Raw genomic sequence first — 26,545 nt, 5'->3', positions numbered from 1 at the left:
GCGCCGCGGTGGAGCGCGGACGGCGGCAGCAGCAGCAGGACAGAGCCCCTCACCCAGGTGGGAGAGAGGGGCGCTGGCAGCGGGGCGGCGTGCAGGAAGGTTGCAAGGGATTTGAGACACAGTTGCACAATTTCCTTCCGAATTTGCTCTGAGAGCCCCGGTAAGTATCTCCATGTCTCAGTGATGTAAGCGATGGCCTCTCTGCTGCAGGAGAGAGGTTGGTCATCTCCAAGGCACTTGAGCAGGCAGGAGGCTCGTCTCTGGCTGCACTGCAGAACGCCATCAGAACTGCTGTGTCTTTGGCGTAACGGGCCGAATACTGCCTCGAGTTGTCTCCCATCTCTGTGCATCTGTGAATCAAAGAATTACATTTGTGTCCTGGTAATCATTACCCCAAACAGGTCTGTGCGTTGTGGAGTTCTTTCCAACAGGATTTTCCCCCTGCTCTAATTTTACCAATGTACCAACTTGCAAGGACCAGTAGAAGTGAACCAGTGCAAAGACAGCCCATGGTGATCTCTTTCTCTTAACTGGTGTGGAATACAAGTTGTACTGATACGAACCCCTTCTGACAAACTAATTATGTGTGAGGGTGTTACATTAACTATACTATTTCAATTGTAAGGGTATATTTTGTATAGACAAAACGTATGCCCTCTGTGCTCCAAGATTCTGTCCTGGAGAACTTTGCTAGACAAACACCAGAGAAGCGTTACTTTGTACGTTGCTTCAAGTAGAGTGAGGATGTACATCTCTACAACTATGGCATACTTGGATCATCAGGAACGAGGGAGGAATCCCTGTCAATTCTAGTCTGCAGATCATGCAGTTATTAACCCAACTTGACGTGGGAGTTTTCTCCCTGGACTTGTTGAGTTGCTGAACCTTCTAGCTTGTGCATTACCTTTGCACTGCCCTTTTTTGCTGAAACAGAGCTTTTACTGCCAAAAAAAGTCACTGAACCAAAAATGCCATGAAGAGTGCAAACCTTGTGATGGCTGAGGATTTTTCTTTTTTTTTAAATTTATTATTACTTATTCTCCCTTTAGGCCTTTAGAGAGAGGGGGCTACTGAGTGTTCCGTAGTGTTCCTGTTCTCAGTGCCAGCTGAAGAGAACTCTTTTAACTGCTCTTTCTGTTTTTACCTTTTACTGACCAGCCCACACATGAGCCATGCTGTCTCCAAAAAGTCTCTAACTACGTACCATAATAATTATGCGCTAAGCCCTCTTCCCCCACCTGCTCATTGTCATAGTTTTCTTACCACAGTAAATTTCTTATTAGCCATGCTTACATGTATGTATCTGTCTAAAAAGATGTGTGTCTAAATCTGTAACATAAACGTCACAGCATGTTGAAGTGCCATCTGTAGCTATACCCACTTTTTTTACACACTCTTACCCACTGTTTTACACACTCTTAAAACAGAAGCAAAGGGCATATAGAATTTCTAAGTATATCCCATCAACTCTGCTACTTGGTTAGCTCCACCTTGCAGCCCACAGGTTAGTGACAGTAAAGAGAGAAATCCTAGCAAACACTTTACAAAGCAGGGATAGCAACCACCAGGGATCCAGGAAGTTGGTCATCTATGTCGCGATGACCTGCATGGCTGCAGTTCAGTGGAGAGGGTATACACTCTTGCTCAGAACTCTTCAGGTTTTAATCCTCTCCCTGGAGTCCTTTTGGCTGCCAGGGGCATCAGCTGGTTGCCAAGGTCACTTCTGTTTTGTTCATTAGAGGCAATGGTTGTTGAAACAGCATATCCATAATACACGCCCTTGCCGTTGGGTAAGTGGCAGATGATCATGCAATTGTCACACAGCGGGCTGCTAGGTATATTTGGCACTGACTGCATGGTGGTTCTCTTGCCTGAGCCGACCCCTGTAAGTCAGCCTGAATGCCCAAAAGAAGCAACAGCCGAAAAGGTTTCTCCTCGTCTCCCAGCCATGCATGTTTCCCTTACCGCTGTGCTCACGTTAACCATTAATGCCAAAACCTCGTCAAGCAGGTTATGTCTCAGATGGGTGCCACTAAACAAAAAGCAGCAAAAAAATTGTTCTGGCTTCTTACAATCTGGAAAAAGATTCTGAAGGCAGACAGATCTGTAATGCCAGGGTAAATCAAGTCTTGGAAAGTCTTCTTTCCATTAGGGAATTCTGTATTACTGCTCCAAGACAACATGTTACCTCAAAAGAAATCCGCAGAAATCCAGAGGCACCAGAAACTCTCAGAGCTTCAAGGTTCATATCACACCTTAGTTGCAGCATCAAAGACGGACACATCATTTGTGGCAGGATAAAGCTTCGTGTCGGTTACTATTAGCTCTCCTTCCGTGAGAACTTCCTTCCAGTCCTGATCTGCACCGAGACACCCAAAGTCCCTATCAAGTGCATGAAAATTAGTTTTAAACTCTACTTGGCTAACCTGGCATGTGTGATATTGAGATGGTAGTAAGGCCTGACTTCCCCAAAGCTAAGGAAAGCGCTAAGATTGCAGCTACAACTACCACTCAGAGATTGCACAGTTTTAGCTGAAATTCAGGCTTAAATTTTTTAGTAAAAAAGGACAAAATGTCAGGCAACTATCCACACTAAAATAGTCCAAACCAGCAGTCAGCTAACGTCTGGTTTCAATTCACCTAGTAATTCCAGGAAACTCTGAGGGAACATACTGAACACACTGCTACTGTACTGAATATTAGCATGCTCAGAGGGAACTTCACAGAAACTCTACTAGAAAAGCAGCGTCCCAGGAAGATTCAGATAGCTGTGCATTACAAGCAGGTAATCTTCTTATTTCCGTGAGGAATCATCCAGGATTTAAAGCGGCTGCATTTCAGGCTGTATCTTCCAAGTAAGCTGTCAGCAGATCTCTTGCTCCCAGGGATTCTCCAGCACGGTTTGCAGCACAGCATCCCTCCACCCAAAGCAGCCAGACTTTGATTGATAAGCTTATTGCTAGCAGTGAGGACACATTTATGCCACTGAATGAACAGCCGCTGCCCTCCTTATAAGTCGCTCCGTCATTGGTGAATTTGGTCTCATCACATCACGCTCTCTCAGGAGGCACCTGAAAAAGGAGAATAAGTAGCAGGAAAACAGGAAGAAAGCCACTGAGTACATCATCTTTCCCATAAGACTGTCAGCAAGAGCCCTACAAGAGCAGGAAAACAACACCTAAAGACCTGCTCCTGATTTCCTTTACTGAAAACATTTGGCCTTGGCAGTGAGATTAGGCAGAAGACTGAAAATGAGCACTCTAAGGGCACAAAACAGTCATTCTGATATTTTATCTACTACTCATGTTTCAAAAAGACTTCAAGAGGCAAGCAGGAAAGCTTCACATTGTCCCCTGAGACAGGCACAGCAGGCTCTGTTAAATTTGAACAGAACTCTCAGCAGGCCAGTGAAGATCTATGATTTCTACTAAACAAAACTCTTGTGATTTGTACTAAAGCAAGCATGCATATCAGAATCGGTTCATCCTATTTTCCAGTAAAACAGCTGTTATCATTACAATAACCTTGATTTCCAGCAGGTCACTTAGGTGTCCATTAAGTATACAACCAACTGGCAAGATGCCACAGTTTAAGACAGAACATCTGAAAATCAACTGCCCTTGAAAATACGAACGAATCATCCACACTGTAGGACTGCACTTCTGGAACAGACAGCTATCGCACTTTCCATCTTAGTTAAGTGTTACTACATTTAACGTGAACGCTTGTGTGTAATTTCAGCACGGACGTTGTTTGGAGGTGCTCTGCTCCATCCTGATTCTAAAACAGTACTATCACCACAGGAAGAAAAAATGACCAGGAAAAATACTCACTTAGCGAGGTTTTGTTTGGCTTGGGATTTACAATTTAAAGCAGCGTGAATCAAGAGCTGGCTGAAAATATCTCTCTGAAAAAAGAAGTTAGTAAAGATCTCAGTTAATAAGTAACTTTGAAAGTACTGCTGGTTACAACGTCTCCTTTACCAACAGCCCCCAAGGGAAGTTTTCCTGTTGAATACCTAACACTGCTGCTAAGTGTTGGCAAACAGGATTCAGTCACAAGCACAGTTCGGTCCTTCCCTCTTCTAGGAATCAAGGGCTCTTAATAATGAAAGCACTTAAGGGAGGCTACTGAAAGTGGACTGAGTCACATCTCCTATTGATGTCCTTTACCTGAGCATTACTGCCTCCGAGCTGGACGAGTTGGTAACGGATCGGGTACAGCAGATCTACAGCTTTGTCACAGTTTCCATTTTCAAACTCCACCAAAGCCTGCAATAATGGCAACCCCACGCCAGGAGCCAGAGAAAGCTCATGGTCTTCGCCAGGTTCTCTGTACAACGAGAAAGTGATTAACTCTCATAAATCCAATCAGAAAGATGCATATTTAATGCCAGCCTGGCACTGCCTGCAGAAACAATTATTGTTTTGACTCAACCAAGCCTGATAGTTCAGGTACCACACTTACACGGTTACTTTTGGTGAGGTATTTTACTTTCACCTTTGTATTACCCATCAGTCAATCAGATTTCAGTCTTCTGCACACATTCGCACGTGTCACAAGCAAAAGCCTTTGCAACATATCATCTTGGCTGGGAAAAAAGCCAGAGAACTCTGCACTAATTTTAATACTGATCAAGGTGTGAGTGAAAATCACAACATTCTTAAGGTGAAAAGCTTCAATGCACAATTCATGCAAATAGGTGAACTCGGAAGCAAAATTCTCAAGAACTATTTCAGCATTGCTTAGAAATCCATTTCCCACACAGGGACTATGACAGTCTCACTACCAGCTAACGCTTAGTTCCTTTCAAAACAGAGCAGAAAGAACCAACACAGACAGCTGACATACACTGCACAATGTCCCTACTGTTATACAGGTGAAATCCTTTATCCACTGCACGTATCATAACTTAGTGCGAACACACAGCTACAAAATACAAAGCAAACGTTCCGTTACTGTCTGTGACAAACACAAGAGATTCTTGCTTAACACAAACAGAAGCCCCTCTAGACATTAACTCATAAATATAATTATAGGGATGACCAAAATGGACACTGGTCCATTTAAACCAGGCCTGACCCAGTGACACAGTAAAGCAGAGAGGATCGTGTGGGAGCCCTTCTGCAAGCCAGAGAAGTCATCACTCAGATGCTCAGAGGCCAAAATATTTATTCAGTACAGGACTGTAATTCACTCAACCTACTTGGCAAGTTCTTGAAGAGTTGTTAAAAGCTCATGAGTAGTTTTGTGGTCTTTGGCTCCAAGTGAGGACATCAGCATGTGTGCATCATTGAAAAGAAGAACGTGATCTTTGGTGTGCTTCTTTGCACGCTTGAGGACATTGTCCCACCTGTCTCCAAGCTTTACACCTATGAGTAAGAGATTTTTTTAATAGAAATAACACGGGCAAGAGCATTGCTTAGTAGTATGTGTCAGCATCACGAGCCATGGATAGCACTGCTACTAAGCTCAAAAAGGCAGTCTGTGATGTGGCAAAGTTCTATTATAGAGTAATGTGTAGTTACAGCCTGCCTTATCCGGGCAAAGGGTTCACTGACTGTCAGCAATTTATCACCAACATTCTAGATAGCATTATGTGAGGATCTCCCCCACACTTGTAATGGAGAGAAGAATCAGAAGAGCAGAAGTGAGAAAGCTTGTGGAATCACATAAAGACAGATAAATAGGTAAAACTAAAGCAGAGCACGTGAGCCAAGCCAAATAAGAAATTCATTCCCTACTCTGCATTGGCAGGCAGATGGGAAGTTCAGCCATTCCTAGGGAAGCAGGGTTTAATGATGTGTAATAGTTTCTTGGGAACACAAACAATCTAACTCTGAAAACGTCCCCCCTTCCTCACCCTTTCCCCAACTTTTATTGCTGAGCAACATCTCAGGATCAGCTGTATCCTGGCTGTGTCCTCTCCCAAATTCTTGCGCGTACCCCAAGCCTATTTGCAGGCAGAGCAACATGAGAAACAGAGAAGGCCTTCACACCACCACAAGCGCTGTTCTGCACTGGCTGTAATATCTGAGACATCAACACTTGCTCTGCTCACGGATTCCCAATGCAGCACTGCAAGAGTTACTATGCAGAAAACTAACTCTATCACAGCCAAACCAATTCAGCTTACAATTACTAATTTCACACACTGGGGCTTTACTCAAGAGCAGAATGGCAAGATTTCTTCTGTAACACTGACCAAGCTTGCTCTGTAAGTATCTTTAAACACTCTTCTGTCATGCCTGAGTGTGTGTTGGAGGGGGAGGCAAAAAGAACACTGTTCTCCATACTGTTTAATAAGAATTACAGTTGGATATACTACCTTCCAGATGCAGCCTGTACAGCATCGAAGAGCTATCTACTAAATCCAGCATGCTTCCACTTGACAGGAACCGGGGAGCTATCTGCAATCACAAGTGCTCATAAGGTGTGCTACCAGGAACTTAATCAGACAATCAAACTTATGTGCACAGTACGAAAGTAACATTATGTTTTCATTCAATCCAAAATACCTGTCTCAAAACTGCACTGCTAATTGTTCCCACATACAGCAATTTCTAATGAAAAACGCTTCCTTATTGCTTCACTTGTCTTGTTTTGTCTGTTATCAAGTTCAACTCAGTAAGCACAGAGGGTCATCACATTTGTTTTTTTTTGGTTTTTTTTGTTTTTTTTTTTTCCCCCTAATCTTATGCCATAAATATTACTTCACTATGCCAGAGTTGGTAGACAGGAGTTTGCACAACAACTTTATTAGTGACAACATTACTTTTACAATCCTTACAAATATATGTTATCCTACCAAATTTGATTTTATTTACTAAGATCGTGTTGAAGTCTACACAGTACAGAACCAGAGCATATGAACTAGAAATGCAAAGACCTGCTTCTGTTAATATCCGAAGTGCAAAATCAATTATTCGTATGAATAACTTGACTTTGTATGACAAACATTTTACATTCTTTTAAAAAGCTTTCTCTTTTTTCCCCTCAAAAAAAAACCAAAAAACCTGAGACCTAAAGAACACGAATAAGAGAGACACGGGTTTTTGGGCATTTCACCTGGTGAGAAATCACTTTCCTAACAACAGATGTAAGTATTACGTATGCACAGCACACTGTGGTAGGTTTCAATTGCTTGCAGAAGGAAGAAAACACATATCACAATCTGAAGCATGCCCTTCAATAAATATAAAAGACTCACATGGTTGTCATAAATTGTCAAAGCAGCCTCATATTCCCCCTGTAAAAGCAAACAAGGACCGTGTGATTAATATTCTGGTAGACTAAGCAAGAGTGATGGGTAGCAACCAAAGATAGAAATACCATTAAGAAATGCCATAACATTACTTCACTGTCTCATGACATCAGAAAAAAAAAAAAGAAAAAAAAAGAGAGAAAAGACCAAGATAAAGCAGGATTTACTAGCTAAAATAACCAGTATATTTAGTTTTCATTCAATAATGAGAACAAATACTGGTGCGTGTTACACACGAGAGAGAAAGATGAGGTTTCATCTCTTTCTCGTCTCCTTTTCAGAATTCTCAACTAATGTCAAGAGCTATGCTTTCTATGTCATTAGTACCAAACATAAGCAACTGACACTATGTTCTGACCAAAGGATGGCACCGCTTCAATGAAACTGGGTTCAATTCATTAAGGAGACAAACGTGACAAGGACTAAGCATTATAAAGTCCAGGGAAATTCTGCATTGCAACCTGATATGCTGGGCAAGTTGCAATCGTTACAAAACAGTTTCACTAATTTCTACATCACTTTAATAATAGAGATTAGTGTCTTTTTTTTAGTTAGTGAATTTTGAGGTCAGCAACTTCGTACTGAATTTGAAGAGAATTTTCTCTAATTTTTTTTCTAAAAATAGGAGAGATCCAAGTTCATATTTCCATCAAATAATTGTGCCAACTGTAATCAGTGAGATTATTTCATCTTCAAAGATGGAAAAATCTCACAGCAATCCTTCAACATTCTAGCAAAGATGGATTTTTGTTCAGTGTAATTAAAAATTGTCAAAATAATGGTACTACAGCACTACCTTGTAAAAACATCATTGTGCTTTTTTATAACAATACACCTTGAAATACCTGGAAAAAAAAATCCCTATAAATGCTAGGATTGCCTTTTAACTAGCATTGGATGAATTATTGTCTGGACCAAAAATCATCCATATGAAAATATGTCATACCTTTTCTACAAAGTATAAAGCCCAGTGCCAGTAATTATGGCAAGCAAGCATATCACTGCCCTGCAAAAAAGCAAAAGGAGAGAAATCTTATGATTTACAGAATAACTTCTCATTTCAACATATCTAGGCAGATTTCTGCTTTCCTCTCCAACAAGCGACTGCTTCAAAAGACAGGACAGACAAGAACTTCACATCAGCTGGCCTACAGGAAATCTCTCATTGTTACACTCGCTGCTTTCCAATTCAGGGAGACGCTACAAAAATCAAAGTTTCCCCCAAGTCTTTTGTGAAAAAAGAACTGCGCTTGGATGCCTCAGGAGAATTCACTCTTCTGCAGCACTCCTTAAGGAAAAAAATCCAAAAACTATCTATCACAAGAGTAAGATCTGCCTCCTCTAACATGTAAGGATCGTGGCTGAGGTAATGTGGCTAGACAGTACATAGGAAAGGCCCGCCTCATGAGGGCCTTCATCCTACTCACCTAGATTTCCATCTCAGATTGAGTAATCACTTCTTAAACTTACGTCTTACTACTGACTACAGAATAGATACCAAACACGTGGGCAGTTCCTCAGATGAGATGAATATTCCCTGAATGGTACCAAGCTTGCACCATACTTCCCAACTGACACCAGGAGTTCAAATGCTCTTCCCTAGCCTGTACTTCATACGAATTAGAACATGAGATTACCTCACTGAATAAAACAAAACCCCTCTTCTGTTTCTGACTTGTAGTTCTGAATGAGATTAAATTGCTAGGCAAGAACTGGCCTTCCAGAGTGCTCAAATCACTAAACAGAAACAGGCTATGAGAAATTACGGCAACAGTTCTGGAGAAAAAACAATCCCACCTAAGACTAAGCCATACTAGCACAGAGGTCTCTCTGCTGACCTGATTTAACCCCTCTGATTTTGTGCTCAAACACATATAAAATGATAGGCAACTGCGTTTCTGTGAGACGAACAATAGAAACTATCATGTAAAGAACACCTGCACAAAATCTCAGGCATTTTCAATTTGGCATCTGAGTAATCTCAGTAATGATGATTTGAAGTACGTGCCTTTCGTAATAGAAATTTTATTGCATCTTGCTTCAAAATCGACATGATAACAGCACCTCAAGTGAAGTTTTCTACTCATTAATGAAACTTGTGGTGCTTGTAACACGTACAGACAGAAAGGAATTAGATGAAGAAGAATTGCAGGACTTGGCTGGAGCAGGCAAAGACGACCTAAAAAGTTATTTTTCAGAGATGCTGTGACAAAACTTACCTTCCAGTTGTCTTCTGTTTCCTTCATGAACGCCAACCCTTTCTCCACCTCTGCTTTCATTTCATTTACGTGAGCTACAGTATGAACAGACCACGCATCTGTCCGATCTATATCCAAAGCCTAAGAATGAAAAATGTCATGATTCTCTCAAACTGGCAAGTAACCATTTATTACTGGTGACGGGGAAACAAGAGACTAATTTTATTTGCTGTATGTTAGGTACAACCCCGTACTGCTCCAACCAGCTACGCTTGGAAGACTGATTTGGACAGAAAGGAAGAAAAAGGGAGCACATGACAAACAATTCTAAAAACATTTTACCATCAAGAACGGGCAGTTTACCTCACGGGCAACCTCCTCTGCACGATCAAAAAGGTTTGTTTCCACGAGTCCAAAAGAGTAGTAGCCCTTCACGTAGCTAAGCAAAATGGAAAGGAACAACACTTTACCCATTTAGAACTAGATTTAAGCAAGGATTGAAAAACATACTAGAAACAGCATTTAACTCAAAACAGTCCTTGCAAACTACTTCACAATACTGAGCAACAGGAAGAGCTCACGGCCTACCTATTATAAATGTGTGTACTTAACAACAGACCAACCCTCCCTCACGCCCAACAGATATACTAAAAACGTGGAAGGTACTGACTGCATGGCCAAAAGCATCACGTGGAACCGGGAACACAGCTTTTTCAATGCTGAATTGTAGCTAATGGAGACAACATTTAGACTCAATGCCTCCATTCCTGCAGTTAGCCTCAACCACTGTTATGCCATTTTTCAAATACAGTGTGTTTTGTAACAAATTGAATGTTACCAGCAAAGGAAACAGAAAGCACCCACAAGTGACTTCAGATTTATATTTCCAGTGTGGTGAGTGGGAGACACTCAAAGGCCACACATATGACTGCAGCCATCTGCACTTTCTTCACTGCCCACGACACACAAGCACCTTCATGCCACGTGGCTTTTTCAAATCAGTTGAAGACAATGTAAAAGCAAAAGGCACCATCATTAAGCAATAAAGACCCAATGTCCTGAGAAGCTTGGCTGTTCTATGTCCTATGAACATACCCGATGCAGTCATTTTAAGAAATATTTAACTGATACTGTATTTGCAGAATCACACAGGGCAAAACAGTACAGGATATTTTCTTTTTCTGAAAATATCTGCTTAGTTATTGGTTTCAAACTCAAAAGGCAAAAAAAGTTTCTAAAACATGTGGAGTATAATGCACCTGAGGAATAAAGATTTGTGGGTGTGGGTTTTATTTTTTGTTTTTTTTTTTTTAATATATAATTATTTTTTTGCCCAAGTATAAATTCATATGCAACCCCACATGCCTATCAATTTGAGGACACACAATAATTGCCAGATTTTTAGATAACAAGGACAGTTAGGTAAAGGGGTATTTCCCACTGCTTTACAATTAATTAGACAACAGTCAGCATGCACCTCTGTAGCATCGTGCCAAAGAAATTTACAAAAACCCAGTCCAAACTGCTAAGACCTACTTCCTGAACAAATGGCATTAGCATATATAAGAAGAACAAAGGATATCACATTTTCTTGAGTTAAGATAACACTGATGACACTGCCTTCTGTGCCTTGAGACTGCACGATGCCATAGTTTCATTACTAGGCTAATATTCAGTCTACATTGTCTGCACTGTTTGTGGAAGAGAAAATTCTGTCCTGGCACTCAAGAAATGAGCACACAGGAGCCTGAAGGCATTTTGCCACTGCCTTTGGTGAGGACACAATTCCACCTTAGGCGTTACATGACACGTGCCTTATTTGACAGCAAAAATCACTAAATGTGCCACCGCTCACTTCTGAAAACTGAACAAAACAACCTCACTAACAGTGTCAGCAGGGAGACAGGGGAGATGTTCAAGCTGGTGACACCTATAATTCACTCGACTTCATTTATAAGCTCTAAATCTTGTCTACACTTCCGTTTCTAACAAATCCTATTATTTAGATGCGTGGAACCTAAAACCTAGAAGTATGCATACATCAGATACAGAGCAATTTTGAAAATGAAGCATGACCTACCTGCTCAGAGGAACATCAGGTGTCCAGAAGGGAAAAACCCGAGCAACAGAATCTCGCATTTGTATTTGATATCCTAAGTAGAAATAAGTGTCATGGGAAAATTTGAGGGCTAGCAAGTCAGTTGGATGGTTCTGTAGAATCTGCTCCCATACATCACAAGCTTTTGGAAGCTGCCTATAAACAAAAGTTTTGATCGTTGAAAGAAGACATGCATACCTGCCCCTGCTGTTAGTTCTAAACTCCTGCTATTCTGAAAAAGATTCAACAACAAATGCCTTTTTCTTCTTGAACAAATTTTAGTTAAGTTTGTTTTTTTCTTTAAGAAACAATGACATTATTTAAACAGGGCACTTACTAGGGAATCACATTAAAAAGCATTCTTACAAAAGCTGCAAAAGGCAAGGAAAAAGAGACAAGCTTGAACATAAAGATTTTCCCATGACGTTGAACGTGAACTTGGTACAGAGATCTGCTGTTAACTGCTTGGGAGCTGAAAAGCTTTGCAGATGGATCTGGAAAGGCTGGATCAAAGGACTAAGTCCAACTGCATGACATTCAACAAGGCTAAGTCCCCAGTCCTCCACTGGAGTCACAACAACCCCTTACAGTGGTACAGACTTGTGCATGATTGGCGGAAAGTTGCTCAGCAGAAGAAGAGCTGGGGGTGCTGGCTGACAACCAGCTGAACGTGAGCCAGCAGTGTGTCCATGTAGCCAGCAAGGCCAATGGCAACCAGGCCTGCATCACAAACAGTGTGGTCAGAGGGATGAGGAAAAAGATTGAGCCCATATTCAGCAGTAGTGAGGCTGCACCTTGACTACTGCGTTCACTTCTGGGCCTCTCACTATAAAAATGATATTGAGTTGCTGGAACACGTTCACAGAAGAGCAACAAAGTTGAAGGGACTGTAAAACAAGACATTTCAGGAGCAACAGAGGGAACAGGCTGTTCCGTTTGGAACTCCCACCTGAAAGGAGGTAGCAGTCAGGGGGCTGCCAGTGGAACAGGTAGCCCTGGGAAGTGGTGGAGTCCCAACCCCTCCACTCCCAGAAGTATTTACACTAGAGAACCTGGTAATAACGACGGAACTTGGTAGTTCAGCCTGATCATCTTGAAGATGTTTTACGTGCTAAGCCATTCTATAATTTGATAATCCAGAGTCACAGGCACACAGACACCTTTGTTCCAATGGGAACTGAATCCATTCTAGCAGGGCTTCAGTAGCTTCCTCTTTACCTTTGCTATGAATTATGTGAGGTAAAGCCACGTTCACTTGTTTGATGAATTATAAAAGTGAATGACTACTTCTCTAGAGTGCAAAGAAATTCATCGTACTGAATGGAACAATAATGCTTCACAGAACTGCTGACAACTAGCAGCTCCCACTCTACTTCCTGACACTAGGAGCACTGGAACAGGTTGCCCAGAGGGGCTGAAAAGTCTCTTTCTATGGAGATATTCAAGATTCATGTGGACTCATCTGGTGGTGGACTCAACAGTCTTTCATGGTCCATTCCATCTCCAGCAATTCTGTGAAAAGGACGTTTGAGGATTTGCTTGTGGTTCAAAGAATGTATTATATTACAGCAGACCTTAGAGTAGTTGTACATAAAAGTATCTCATTTCTAAACCCTTTACTCTGCTGATGTAATTAAGACAGACTTAAAAAAAAGAAGTGCTAAAGATATGACAGAGGCCATACTGAACTTCCCCTCCTACAGCACTGATGGCCACACAATTCTGGGAGACAATAGAACAGTAACAAACACCTGATCCTGATTTTTGCTACATGACTGGTTAGACTGCTAGCACACAACCCTACAAGGCAACACCTTGACCTCTGATAGCTTAAGCTCTTCACAGTACTTTTCGTGACAAGAAAGTGGAGAACAGAAGAGCAAATGGGACACAGCGTGAGGCAGCAGTACACAGCAACAGACAGAAGGCCTTGCATGACAAAACCAGCTATTGTCCTCTTCCACACAGGGCCAGCCACTTACCCACTGGCAAACATGTCCAAGGCCAATACGTGAAGCTTCTCCCGCTCAGTCAGAGGCTGAGATCTTGACAGCGTCATCATTGTTTCCAGCGCACTGCCCAGATCTTTGTTGAGCCGCACTGAGCTTCCAGTGCCAATAAGCTCCAATCCATTAGCAATGACATGTCCCATTACTACGGAAATCAACAACTGACATCATGAGCAGCACAGAAATGCACATAATTCGTCTCTATATGAGCATCAAGAGGTTTGGGTTGGTCTGGTTGAAAACGGTCTCATTTGTAGTCAAAGACTCATAAGTTCAACTTTTCATTGCCCTTCATGACAGGCATTACAAAAGACTTGAGTGAAAAACATGGAAACATCACCACAGCCTGCTCTCCCTTCTAAAGACGAACGACAGAATTTTATACCACACACCAGTTGCTACTTGCCAAAATGAGGTACAGCGAACACAAAGAAACAGGATAGAAGGGCTGCTCCAAAAGTAAAACCTCCCATTTTATTACACTGATCCACAATGTCAGAGGCAAATGTTGGTATAGCAGTAGAACTTTCCAGCCAATATTCTGCAACATATTGTTGTTGTGTGACAGATGGCAGCAGAGGGGCAGTCTGATAAAGCGGTGTCTGACATGGAGGTGCGTATGAAGCAAAGCTGTGTCCCTGAATTGCTCCACGTGGAAGCAATGGCAACTCCTGACATTATTGATGCTTGCTGAACACTTATGGAGACCAAACAGTGGGTGTCAACACAGCGAGTTGGCAGGTGATACATCTCAGCAGAGCCAACAACAGGCCACCTCTGCTGGTGCAGACTTTTATGAGCGTAGCACACACGCTGTTGGTCTTCTCTGGAGAAAATCCATAGCTAATGGCGGTGAATAGAGAAGCCGAGAAAACCAACAAATTAACGTGATATTCCATCGAATCACAGAATCACAAGGTTGGAAAGAACCTATGAGGTCATCTGTCCAACCGTCCTCCTTTCACCATTACTACCACAGCTACTAAACTTATCACTCGTAGCACCTCATCCAGACACCTCTTGAGCACCGCCAGTTACAGTGACTCCACCACCTCCCTGGGCAGGCCAGTCCAGTGCCTGACCACTCTCTAAGAGAAAAAGTTTTTTCTTACGTCTAGTCTAAATCTCCCTTGGTGCAACTTGTGGCCATTTCCTTGGGTCCTATTTGCTCCCTTGGAGAACAGGATGACCCCCCTCCTCATCACAACCTCTCCTCAAGTTGTGAAGTGCAAATGAGTTACGTCAAGCAGGTATTCCCTTTACGATAGCGCTGGGTGCATGGGGGATCACTCCACCAACACACACACTGAGAGAAGCTGTGACTACATATTTAAAGGTATAGTGTATAAATATTCACTGTCTCCCAAAGACACGGGCAGAAATTCCAAGAAATAATTAACATCTCTGGTGGTCATGGGATGAAGGCTAATAGTCATTCTCACTGTAAATTTCCAACGTTTGGGCTACCCCCTTCCATATCAGTTCCCACTGGTGTAGTGTTGAGCTGAGGCATCTGTTACAGCTGCTGTATCTTCAACAACAGGACATCCATTCTAACTTTTTATCTTCACCTGATGATAAGTTTCACGGTCTCCACATTTCATTCCTGAGTTTCAAGCCTCCTCACCATCAGCTTGAAGCCGTTCAAGTTATGCGAAAGGCTGTTCTCGTAACATGGAAAAGCTGATCTCATGATCCACTATGTTGAAAAACTGTGTTTTGTAGCAGAAAAAGAGTTACAATAAATTGTGTCATTGTGCTCCTTGAATCCATTGCAGTTTAAGTGGAAATAAACAGGAGGCATTACTTTTGGAGTGATTTACGTATCATCCAGCACTTCCCATGCTAACAGTTAAAGGTTACACTTACCAAAATTTGGATCCGCAGCCTTTAACTTGGAAAGACACCCTTCAATGCCTCCTAGATTCTCATCGTTGCGCCACGTCGCATACTGCAAAAGAGAGAGACAGTGCCAACGACACTGGCCATCTTCTCATCCTCCCACAGAATGACAGAATGGCTTGGGCTAGAAGGAAACTCCAGATTTCAAACCCCCTGCCACTGGCAGGGTTGCCAACCAGTCAAACATGCACCAGATCAGGTAGCCCAGGGTGCCAGGCAGCTTAAAGTTAAAGGAAGCAAGACAAAAGAGAATCTTTACACTTAGTACACCATTTTCTCATCTTCCAGACAGTCAGAAATTCAAAAATCAGCCACAGCAAAGACTACTTGGTGCACAACACCCTCCATTCTCTTGCTGTTGCTTTATGTCATACCTGGCTTAGCGTAGCATCAAATAGTTTACAGGCTTCGTTGCTAGCGGTGGACAGCCCAAGTCCAGCATCCTGCCAGGCCTGCACCAGAAACAAAAAAGAACTGCTTATTCCATGCACTGCTTGTCCAAACGCAGCCACAAACTTCAAAAGCAATGATTTACTGATGCTTTTCAACTATTTTTTTGTTGTGTTCCTGTGCTGCACAGACAACTTGAGCAGCCACAGAAACATTTTCTGCAGCCGTAATTACAGATGACATTACATTACGGCAATCAACTCCGTTAGCTGTGGTTAGCAGTGGGGAGGAAGAACCAACACATCATGAACGGCAAAACTTAACAGGCTACAGACATCAAAATGCAACAACGGTTCTCAACCCATTATGGTTCCCTTTTGACAAGTTTCTCTGCTGCAGGTACACCTCACGTGGAATTGTCACATGCTGAATTAAGGCCCTGGTTTTCTACACGTGACAGCAGCGCAGTGTTTTCCCACACAGGATGGCAACACAACCACAACTTTGTCACCTCACAATCTCAGGTGCTTCTTTTCCCAACTTAATCACACATTGAGTGCCATCCTTGTCAAAGCTTTTAGGTAGACTGGAAGACATTCTTTAAACAATAGTCTAAAGCTTTCCCTCCGAAATGTGATTACAGGCTCACATTCCAACCATTCAAGTACCGGAGAGTTCACATTACGCCCTTGCAAGTACTCTACAATATAAAATCACGAACTTGGTTTTTCTTTTTTTCAGGCGTGAGTTCAGAAACAGCAAGAAGAAACTGGCCGAGAGAGCAGCCAAGCCAGGGCTGCAGCTTGCAGGTTTCCTGGCTCCCCCCAAAGGGAAGGGGCAGGACTCAGCCCGCTGCTCCAGCCCCAGGGCGAGCGAAGCTCCCCGAACCGCGCCTCTCGGGACGACCCCGGACGAGGCCGCACGAAGGCAGGGCCGGCTCCTCGCGCCCCTCCCAGCCTCAGCGGCCGCAGCTCCCAACCGCGGGCTCCTTCCCCGGCCCCACGCCCCGGCGGCGGCCGAAGCAGGGCCTGCTCGCTCTCGCCGCCCGCTCTCCCGGCAGCTGCGGGACCCGCGGGCACAGCGGGCACAGCCGCCCGCCAACCTGCGGCCGCGGAACGGCCCCTCGGCTCGGCGCGGCTCCGTCGTTGCGCCGCTCCTTTCCGGCCCAGCCGTACCTTGCAGTCCCTCAGCGGTGCCATGGCCGTCCCGCAACCCCTTCTCAGCCTTCGCCCGAGCGACTCCGCGCTTCCCAGAGCACGCAGGAGAAGGGGCCGGGCCGGGCCGGGGCGGTCTGCGGGGCGGGGCGTGCGGGGCCGCTCCTCCTCTCGGACCGCCGCGCTGAGCGCAACGCGGTGCCTGCCGCGCTGTGTGCGGTCCGTGGCCCCTTTGGGCAGCCCGTCCCAGGGGCCGTCTCGAAAGCCGACGTGGTTCTTCTGCAAGCCGCGCCATGGAGGAGGGCGGCAGGTACCGGTCTGCACGCAGAACGTTCTGGCCGTTGGCTAATAATTGGCGCTACGCAACCGGCAGCCGCCGGCAGGTCACGCCGCAGGACGAGCGCTTTCCCTCGCCCGTCGTCCGGCCATGCCCACGCTGCTTTTTCTGCTCCAGCTGCTCACCTTTGCCCTGCAAGCCTTGCGAACCTTCTCCCCGCGCTTGCAGCCGGCGCCGCTGGCGGTCACCTGCCTCGGAGCTCGCGGACGCGGCTCCGAAGGGCTCAGCGGCGAGGGATGGCTCTCCTGCCAGGGCAATGGCAACTTGCGACTGGGGTACCTGCCAGCCCCGGAAGCGAGAGCGGAGGCAGAGAGTAAAGGGAGGCAGCCTGCCTCCCCGCCGCACTGCCGCTGGTACCTGAATTGGGATTGGGTGAAGAATACTTTCTCCTGGTCAGGTCAGTTCACGCTCCCGACATGCCTCTCCCCGGGAAGCGCTCTCCGGCCCGTGGCCCCCAGTGTCATGACAGTGCAGTGCTCGTCTGCCTCGTGCGCTGCACCCGAGTGCCTTTATCACAACTTGAACGTCGAGATGTCAGCAAGGTGGGCCACCCAGAGTAGCTCACACGCGTCCCGCGATGGCACGAGAAGCGTCGCATGTCTGTTCCGTTGCTCTGCTTTCCCCTGGGATCCTGAGGAACACCAAGGGTTCGTGGCAAAAGTGAGTAGCAACCAAAGTGGACTGACACCAGCTCTCCCGAGAGTCAGGGATGACGCTTCAAAAACAACAGAGCTGGCAGTGCTTCACCAGGAAGCAGCCTGCAAATTAAACTCGGTTACGATTCAAAAACCTCCTCTTCACACCTCTGTCATACGCCAGAAAAAGGGGACAACGTTTTACCTGTATGGCAGAGGGGACTGGAACCTCCGCTTGTCCATAAAGGCTCAGTGGATATTCTATGCTGTGAAGGACATGAAAACCAATCCAGACTGGGACCAACCTTTAAATATATCATCGATGCACGGTGTCAACACAGTGCAGTTAACGGTTCCCAGCTGGACCTTGGATTATGGAATGTATCAGGTCTATTTTACTGCTTCAGAATACGTGCTCGGGACCAAGAGATCCTTCAGTAACACAGACAGAGTTTTCCTCGAGATAGAGAGAACTGATCTTGTGGCAGGCATTGCAGGAGGCGTCTTCCGGACAGTGGGCTTTTTTGATAATTGGACTCTTGATGGCTCTGTGTCCTATGACCCCGATTCGCCGGAACGACTGAAGGGAATCACGTTTACGTGGTACTGCACTAAAAAGCTATCGGACTATGAAAGCATGAGAATTGGTGCGGGAAATAAGTGTCATCCAGCCCAGAGGGATTTGAGGTGGCTGACATCTTCAGGAGCTGTTCAAGTGGTCGCACCGGAATCGCTGCCGGGAAACACTGTCTACCACTTCCGCTTAGTCATTCAAAAGGACAGAAGAAAGAGTTATGCCGACCAAAGCGTGAAGGTGCAGTCTGGCTTCTCTCCTCTCCTGGATGTGGCGTGCCTTGAAAACTGTGGCAGCGCTGTAATTCCGACAGAGAGGTTTACGTTGTCAGGCAAATGCCTCAACTGTGGAACGAGCAGCCAGCCAGTCTACCACTGGTCGCTTTGGTTGAAAAATTCCACAGGAATTAGCTTTGACTGGTCTTCCAGAACCACAACAGGTAAGTCTGATGCTTATCTTTCTGTACATGCTTTGACTTTTACCAGTACTGCAGATTAATCATACATACTGCTACTAAAAGTGATTTTAATGTGGGTTATTTGGCTTATCTTGCAGCTTCTGCGCTAAACTACATCGAAGCCGCACCAATGCTCCCAATACCCAAGGCTCAGTTGAGGGAAAGCCTGATTAAGGCAGCCCTGAATGTTTTGGTTGAGAGCACCATGGAAATTAACCAAGCGGTAGCCTCTCTTTTTAAAGTCACAGAGCAACCTGAGGAAGTGAATGCTCGATCACAAGAGATTGCCATTACAAAACTGACTGAAGTAACCGGGGTCTTGAAAACACAGAGGAACGAGAGCCACTGGTCTGAACAAGCAGAAATTCAGACCAGTGGAATACTAAAATGCGTGTCCAACATCCTGAGAGCTGCTCTTCTGCATCTCAGGAAGGTCAGTGTTGGTGCAGTCAAGCAAGTCTTTTCCATCATGGAAAACTTAACTGAGATTGTCTTCCAAGGCAAAGTCCCTGGGGAGGAAGACACTATCATGGAAACCAGCAACTGGAAGGTCACTCTGATGAAGGACAAAAGCTGGGATGTTGCAAATGCTTTCTCTACCACAGAAACCTGCAGGAATTATTTCTATCCAACACTAAAAAATGGAAACTCTTCAAGATTGTCTTACGATGCAGTCATTTCCACTGCCCTGTTTGAGTTTGATGAAAACCCTTTCCCTTGGTTGAATTATACTTCAGAAATTGCAACAGACATCTTGGGCTTCAAAATGACAGAGACCAAGGCTAATGGGGATCTGCTAGGGATCCTGCCTGAAAAAGCAAACGTTCTTATTGCAAGGAAAGATACCAAATCATCAACGTTTCAGTTAGCAATGGGACCTGATAAAACACAAACCTACACAACCGGAGGATTTAGTCTTGAAGTGAACAAGGATACCAAGGTCGTATACATCCAGATCCTGACAAAATTAGAAGTGGCTTTCCAGGTGCTAGTGTTTACAGGCACTAATGTCACTCAGAATTTTCCCATTGCCTCTTTTGATGCTTTTCACAACATGACAACGGTGGCAAGCAAAACCAAGGCAGTTGATGAAGAGTGTTATATCAAGGCTCCTTACATCATCTGCCTCCCAGAGTCAGTGCTGAAAGTCGCAGCTCAAGGAAGCGGTGCCCAGAGCTGGAAAATTTCCATCGTCTTGCTGACCCCCTACATCACCAGGTATCCAAACATGAGGCTGGTGAGCATACACATTTTTAGCGATCACTGCTTGTTTCTGGGGGGAGTTCAAAATCAGTGGAGGGAAGACATATGCAGATTTGGTTCCCTGACCAACTGGCAACGGATACACTGTGTCTGCAGCATGAAGCGGAGTCACAGGAGCCGGTCAGTCCTCACTGCCCCAAATACAACCAGACTTGACATCAAGTTCCTGGCAGCCAAAGTCATTGTTACCCCCAACACAGTAGATCTTAAAAGAAACCTAATAGCAGACATCCCTAAGAATCCCGTGACTCTTCTAACAGTGCTCTTCATTTTTTCAGCCTACTTTCTTTTGTCTCTCTGGGCCGTGCGAAAAGACAGGGCTGAGATGGTCAGCAAAGACAAACTTATAGTTCTGCCCGACAACGACCCCTTTGATAAAGTCAGCTTTTTGGTCACTCTGTACACCGGCAGTCGCTGGGGAGCTGGAACCAAGGCAGATGTTTTTCTTCAGCTCATCGGGCAGAACGGCACAAGCGATATCCACTGCTTACGGCATCCACAGTTTCCTGCTTTCCGTCAAGGAAGCACTGACTGTTTTCTCTTGACTACGAAGGAAGACCTGGGAGACATCCGCGCCTTCAGGGTCTGGCACAATAACAGAGGCCCATCGCCAGGCTGGTTCTTAAGCAGAGCCAAAGTTGAACACGTGTCTGCTCGGAAGACCTGGTTCTTTATGTGCAGGAAATGGCTTGCCCTTGACAAGGGAGATGGCTTACTAGAAAGGACATTTTCTGTCACCAGCCCAAAAGCACCTCTATCCAGAAAGGACTATTTTTTGATTGATCTGGCCAGTGGTCTGAAAGAGGGCCATCTGTGGCTCTCCGTTTTTGCCCAGGTTCTCACTGGCACTTACAGCAGGCTCCAAAGGTTATCTTCCTGTCTAACAATATTATTATTAAACCTGTTTGTTAACATTATGTTCTTTAATGCTGACAAGAACGAAGAATCTCCAAGACACCTGAGGTACTTGAGATCAATTGCCATTGGCATTGAATGTGCTTTGATTACAATACCCGTGGAAATGATTATAATGGCCTTATTTAAGTATTCCCAGAAGAAACCAGAGAGAAGTTTGCAAAAGAGGAAACTTTCAGAAACGTCAGCACAATCTGGTAGCATTAGTTCCCCGGAGAACGCTCCTGCTCACAGCAATTCTCAGGGCCCGACACATTACAGAAAGACGAGAAGCCAGGGAGCTCCCCAGAACAGCGGTAACTTCCCAATTTCAGAAGGAGGTGCAGGAGACAGGAAGCAAACAGAAAAGATTTCCCCTCCAAAGATTAAGGCCTGCCAGAGAAGACTACCGTCAAATTCCAATTTCAGCAATAACTACGCAGAAGAAGCAGGTAACTTGCAGGAAGAAAGCAAGCTACTCAGCGTTACCTCTGTGCCTTTTTGCAAGAGACCACCCATAGTTTTCAGTTGGTGGTGTGTCTATCTCTCATGGGCATTAGTGATAATTGTAAGTGGGATATCGTCATTTTTCATTGTCCTGTATGGTTTGTCTTACGGCATCCAGACTTCGCTGGAGTGGCTTTTAGCGTCGGCAACCTCCTTTATTCAAAATGTATTCTTTGTTTCAGTCATAAAAATCAGTTGTTACTCAGCTTTGAACACAATTCGTCCAAAATACTGCGAAAACATTCCATGGTTTACCCAGGATTTCTCTTCTGAGATTAAACCAGATAAGGAAGCAATGAATGAAGAAGAGATGCGAGAGAAGCACTTTAAACTTGCGCAGATCAGAGACACCAAGCAGTATAAGCCTTTAGAAGACGGGGAAATTGCAAAGATGCTGGAAACGGCAAAAATTAAAGTCAAGGCGTTCGTTTTCATAAAAGATGTTATCGGTCACCTTGTTGTGTTAGCAATTGTCTTACATTTTGCTTATTCTACTGAGAACACTAACAGTTTCCACTACAACCAATTTGTTCGGAACCAGTTCTCTCCCAGACTCCCTGCTGTGCTTAAGCTAGAAGATATTTACATGTGGGTGAACGACACCTTCTTGCCTTTGATCCACAACGACGTTCAGCCAAGTTTTCTTGCCGACAGCTCATCCAAAATCATCGGTTTGCCCAGGATGAGGCAAGTGCGGGCTAAAGGTACTGAGAAAACGTGTTTCTACCTTCACAGCTTTGTAAATAAATTTGTGATCAGTAAAAGCCACTGCCTTCGCAAATACGGCAGGGACATCGAAGAGAAAGGTGACTATGCTGGCACGTGGACAGAAGTTGCCAACCGTTCTTTTTCCAAGGATACCAGCAGTTACCATGGGTTTACTTACCAACCAAACAGGACTCCCTGGACTTACTTCTCATACGGAGATTTGCACACATATGGACCAGGAGGATACACGTTTTACTTTTTCCCTGAAGAAGGAAGACATAATTCAACAACTAGGCTGGCTTTGCTACAAGAGAGCAACTGGCTTGATGAAAAGACCTTGGCTGTGATCATCGAGCTGACTATGTTCAACTCTGATGCAAATCTCTTTTGCAGCATCTCAGTCGTATTTGAACTGTCTTACTTTGGGATCATAAGACCAACTTTGTCAGTGCACTCTTTTTCTGTCCCCATTTTCCATCAGCAAACAAAAGGTCAACAGTTGTTTTTCCTAGCTGCTGTTGCCTTTCTGCTCGTGTACATTGCAGACGGCCTCTACAATGTGGTCCAGGGAAGAAAATACACTAAAAATATTTCCAGGACAATCAGCTTCATCTTAAAATCGGCATTCTTCCTGCTTGTTCCCTTCCAAGTTTTCAAGTTCAAGATGGGAGCAGATATCGTTCATTTTTTCTTACTTTATCCAAACAATTTCATTCCTTTTCATGCAGTTTCTCATCTAGATCAGAATCTAAGGAATACTTTGGGCTTTTTGGCATTTCTTGCAGTTTTGAAGACGCTAAAGTATTCTCAGTTATTTTACGAGGTGCGTCTGGCTCAAAGATCAATCTTGGCAGCCATCTCCTCTATGGCCTTTGTGGTGGTGGTGTACTTCTTTATCTTTATGGCTTTTGGCTACCTTGTGTTTGGCAGTGCTTTCTGATCTGTAGAACGACCAAAAGAAGTGACCCGAATCTTTGCCACGATGTGCCCAACGGGCAGGCTGAGAGGAGAGTTCAGTGACTTTTGGGCCTCAAGAAAAGAAAAGTAAATGGAGAAAAATGGTTTATCTTGTAATAAGAGCAAAGCAAGATTTTATATTCCAGACCACCTCTACTCCAACATTTATGTTTCAAATAAATGTTTGTAAATTATTTTCTATTTGTTTTTTCATTGATTTTGTAAGATTTACACTTTTGTTACTGACTGTACTGAGATTTTCTCAGCTGAGACAAATTCTGCTGAGGATATTTTGCACCCATTTCAGCGCTCCATGTTGCAGGGGTGCAGACTGCTGACCCAGCTGGGAAGGTAAGCCCCCAGGCAGTTGGTTGCTCACTGCCTATACAGCAGGATGGGCAGGGAATTGGAATGGCAAAGCAAGAAAAAAACCATGTGGGTACAGTCTGTGAAAGATGATTTTCTAAGCCCCTCTCTCTATTCCCCCTGGCTCAACGCTTCCTTTGGTGATAAGACTCTACCTGAGCACTGGGAATTATCTAAGGGGGGCAAGTGGTGGGTGGCACTGTGCCACAGTACTTGTGCTCATGATTGTAGAGATCAGCAGAAGGGGGAGGAGCAGCCCTTGTTGGGGGTGTGGCTTGAATGAGCTGACCTCTGCAAAAGGCAGCAATGCTTGTGCATGACAACAAAGGCACCATTCCCTGCTGGCTTACCTGGAGGGCCAGGAGCATCCCCCTAACAGAGAGAAAAGAAGAAGGAAAAAAAGCAACTGAGAAGCAGGGGACAAAAGGTCTCCACCCACCTAAGTACTTTGGAGAGGAATTCCCCAAGAAAAGAAAGCACTCTGGTGGAGGAATTCCCTAAGAGTAAGAAGCTCCTTAGGACAAAAACCACTGGGCCTTGCTTGCTGCCACCTTCCTGGCTTTCTCCCATTCCCCATGGTATTTGGGCAAGTTCCTGGCATCAGTGCAAAACTACGAGCTATGCTGGGAACTTTGCTGGTGACTTTCTCTCTTCCTTTCTCCAAAGACTCCTCGCTTTTATTTTCACAATTGCACTAGATAGCCATGCTGCTTAGCTTTTACAACTAGGGCAGCCTTTGCCACATCATGACAGGGAGGTCCAGCACATCCCACAGGGTACTTCAAGTATATGAAACACCTGTATTGTCCGTACACGAATGTTCTACTTGTCCGACATTCCATGGTCACCAGAACCATGGAATATTTTATTTTTTTATAAATTTTTTTTATAATAGCCTTACTTAAGGACTCCCAAGATTAACTTCTATCTTGTAGTCTGAATAAAAAAGTCACAAACAGAAGTCCACCCTTTCTATCTGGAAATCTTACAAATGAGTGGGAACGCTTTGGCAAGAGACCACTCACAGCTTCTTGCTGGTAGTGCGCCCATCTCTCATGGGCATTAAGTGACAGCTGTAACTGCAGTATCATCATTTTTTGTTGCACTATTAGTGTGTCTTATGGCTATGAGTCTTCACTGGATTGGCTTTCAGGATTGGCAACCTCCTGTTTTTATGAAAGATTTTTTCTTTTGAATCCTAAACACCCTTTCTTTTTACTTGGCTATGAGAACATTTCTTCCAAAACACTGCAAAAACATTATATGGCTTACCTAGGAATTTTATTCTGAGATTAAACTGGATAAGGAAACAATGAATGATGGTGAGATGAGAGAGAAGCACTTTATACTTGTCCAGATCAGAGACACCAGGTAGCATAAGCCTTTAGAAGTTGAAAAAAAACTATGAGGATTTAAATTCAAGGCAGTCACTTTCAAAATGGACATCGTTAGTCACCTCGTTACAGCACTTATCTTCAATTGTGCCTGTTCCTGTTGGAGCTCGGCGGGAGACAAACACATGACCACAGAATTGATCAGAAAGTCTCAACTTTAATCAGAAGGTTGCCATCCAGAGGGATCTGGGTGAGGAAGCTCTCCAAAGGAACCTCATGAAACTCAACAAGTATTTAGTCCTGCATCTGGTCTGGAGAGGAACAACTCCATGTACCACCACATGCTAGAGGCCACCAAGCTGGAAAAAAAGGACTTCAGGGTCCTGGTGGACACCACGTTGAACGTGAGTCAGCAGCGTGCCCTCACCACAAAATAGGCTACTAGCATCCTGAGCTGCATTGGGTAAACTATCAGCAGCAGGTTGAAGGAGGTGATCCTTCCCTTCTACTCAGCCCTGGTGAGGCCACACTTGGAGCGCTGTGTCCAGTTCTGGGTCCTACAGTGAAAAAGACATGGATATCCTAGAACAAGTCCAACAAAGGCACATGAAGCTGTTGACACTTATACATGTCTTGCCTGTGCTTTCCTACACTCTCATTTCAGGGCACACCTCACAGCAGCTCTCACAGATGCCTGTTTGCAAATGAAATTTAGACATGGTTGTGTAAGTAATTTATACCTGGTTGTTTATGGAGATGAAGTTTGTAAGAAGACGCAATGTCTTTTTCAAGACCAAAGATGTAGTTAAAAATAATCTTTTGGTCACGAGCCTTTCTTCAGGCCTTAGATCAGAGAGATTCATCAGTGTCACAGAGTGGGCCATAGGGGGTTAAGTGACATAAGTTACATTTTTCATTCTAGCTTACTCTGACTTAGGAACTTGCCACGAATTGGGGATATTGCTGTTAACACAGAGCTATGGTAACCCTGGTTAAAAAAATAATGAAGTTATTTCTTATATTCAATCAGTAGAGGACAGGCTTTAATTACATTAAGGATGTATGAGATCTATGTACATGGTTTATATCTGTATATATTTTCATAACTGTTTAACTAACTTGGAAAGTTAATTTAGCCAAATTCTGTTTTACGTGTCAGTTAGGAAGGGAGTTAGAGGCCCGAGGAAGACTTCAGCTCAAGCTGCTCTGTAGTGGCCTTACCTTCTTGTACGCTGGCTTCTTCCCAAAAGTTCTGTTATACCAGATGCAAATGGCGGACAAAAATAAGAAAAAGCCAAGAGGGAGAGAAATCAAGTCACAGTTAGCAGAGAATTTCAGTCAGCATGCCGGTATTTCTGTCACTGCTGGCAGAGTGTGATTAATGGTGCAGGAGCACGTGCTGCTGTCACAAAGCAGTCTCTAGGGACACCTGGAGGTCATTCAGCGCTCTCTGGAAGGTTTCCTGCATGTAAGTCATTCAGGAAGTGCGTTTTCTTGG

The 26,545-nt window shown here is 44.3% G+C and overlaps 2 protein-coding genes across 3 annotated transcripts; one reads left to right on the top strand and one right to left on the bottom strand.

Moving 5' to 3' along the window:
• Window positions 1–1,027: 1,027 nt before the first annotated feature.
• Window positions 1,028–17,284, bottom strand: LOC149919723 (tetratricopeptide repeat protein 38-like). 2 transcript variants are annotated; one of them, XM_090147563.1, is made up of 14 exons: window positions 17,037–17,284; window positions 15,846–15,923; window positions 15,439–15,520; window positions 13,543–13,714; window positions 11,543–11,716; window positions 9,826–9,901; window positions 9,484–9,603; window positions 8,211–8,270; window positions 7,211–7,249; window positions 6,329–6,410; window positions 5,207–5,372; window positions 4,173–4,332; window positions 3,834–3,907; window positions 1,028–3,071 (listed from the first exon to the last, which is right to left on the bottom strand). In XM_090147563.1, exons 1-14 carry the CDS (start codon window positions 17,058–17,060, stop codon window positions 2,978–2,980), a joined length of 1,401 nt encoding a protein of 466 aa, XP_090003689.1. In that variant the 5' UTR covers window positions 17,061–17,284; the 3' UTR covers window positions 1,028–2,977. The 2 variants fall into 2 exon arrangements, with proteins under 2 accessions (XP_090003689.1, XP_090003679.1); XM_090147553.1 differs by lacking the exons at window positions 15,439–15,520; window positions 15,846–15,923; window positions 17,037–17,284 and adding an exon at window positions 15,141–15,281.
• Window positions 17,199–23,541, top strand: LOC149919722 (polycystin family receptor for egg jelly-like). The gene is given in 3 exon segments (XM_090147549.1): window positions 17,199–17,432; window positions 17,435–19,000; window positions 19,117–23,541. Coding segments are annotated over 3 exon segments (5,904 nt in total). The 5' UTR covers window positions 17,199–17,308; the 3' UTR covers window positions 23,331–23,541.
• The last annotated feature ends 3,004 nt before the right edge of the window (window positions 23,542–26,545 follow it).

This window comes from Phasianus colchicus, chromosome 1, assembly GCF_987193195.1.
Source record: "Phasianus colchicus chromosome 1, bPhaCol1.hap1.1, whole genome shotgun sequence".
Lineage (NCBI taxonomy): Eukaryota > Metazoa > Chordata > Aves > Galliformes > Phasianidae > Phasianus > Phasianus colchicus.
This window is presented reverse-complemented; position numbering and strand designations above follow the sequence as displayed.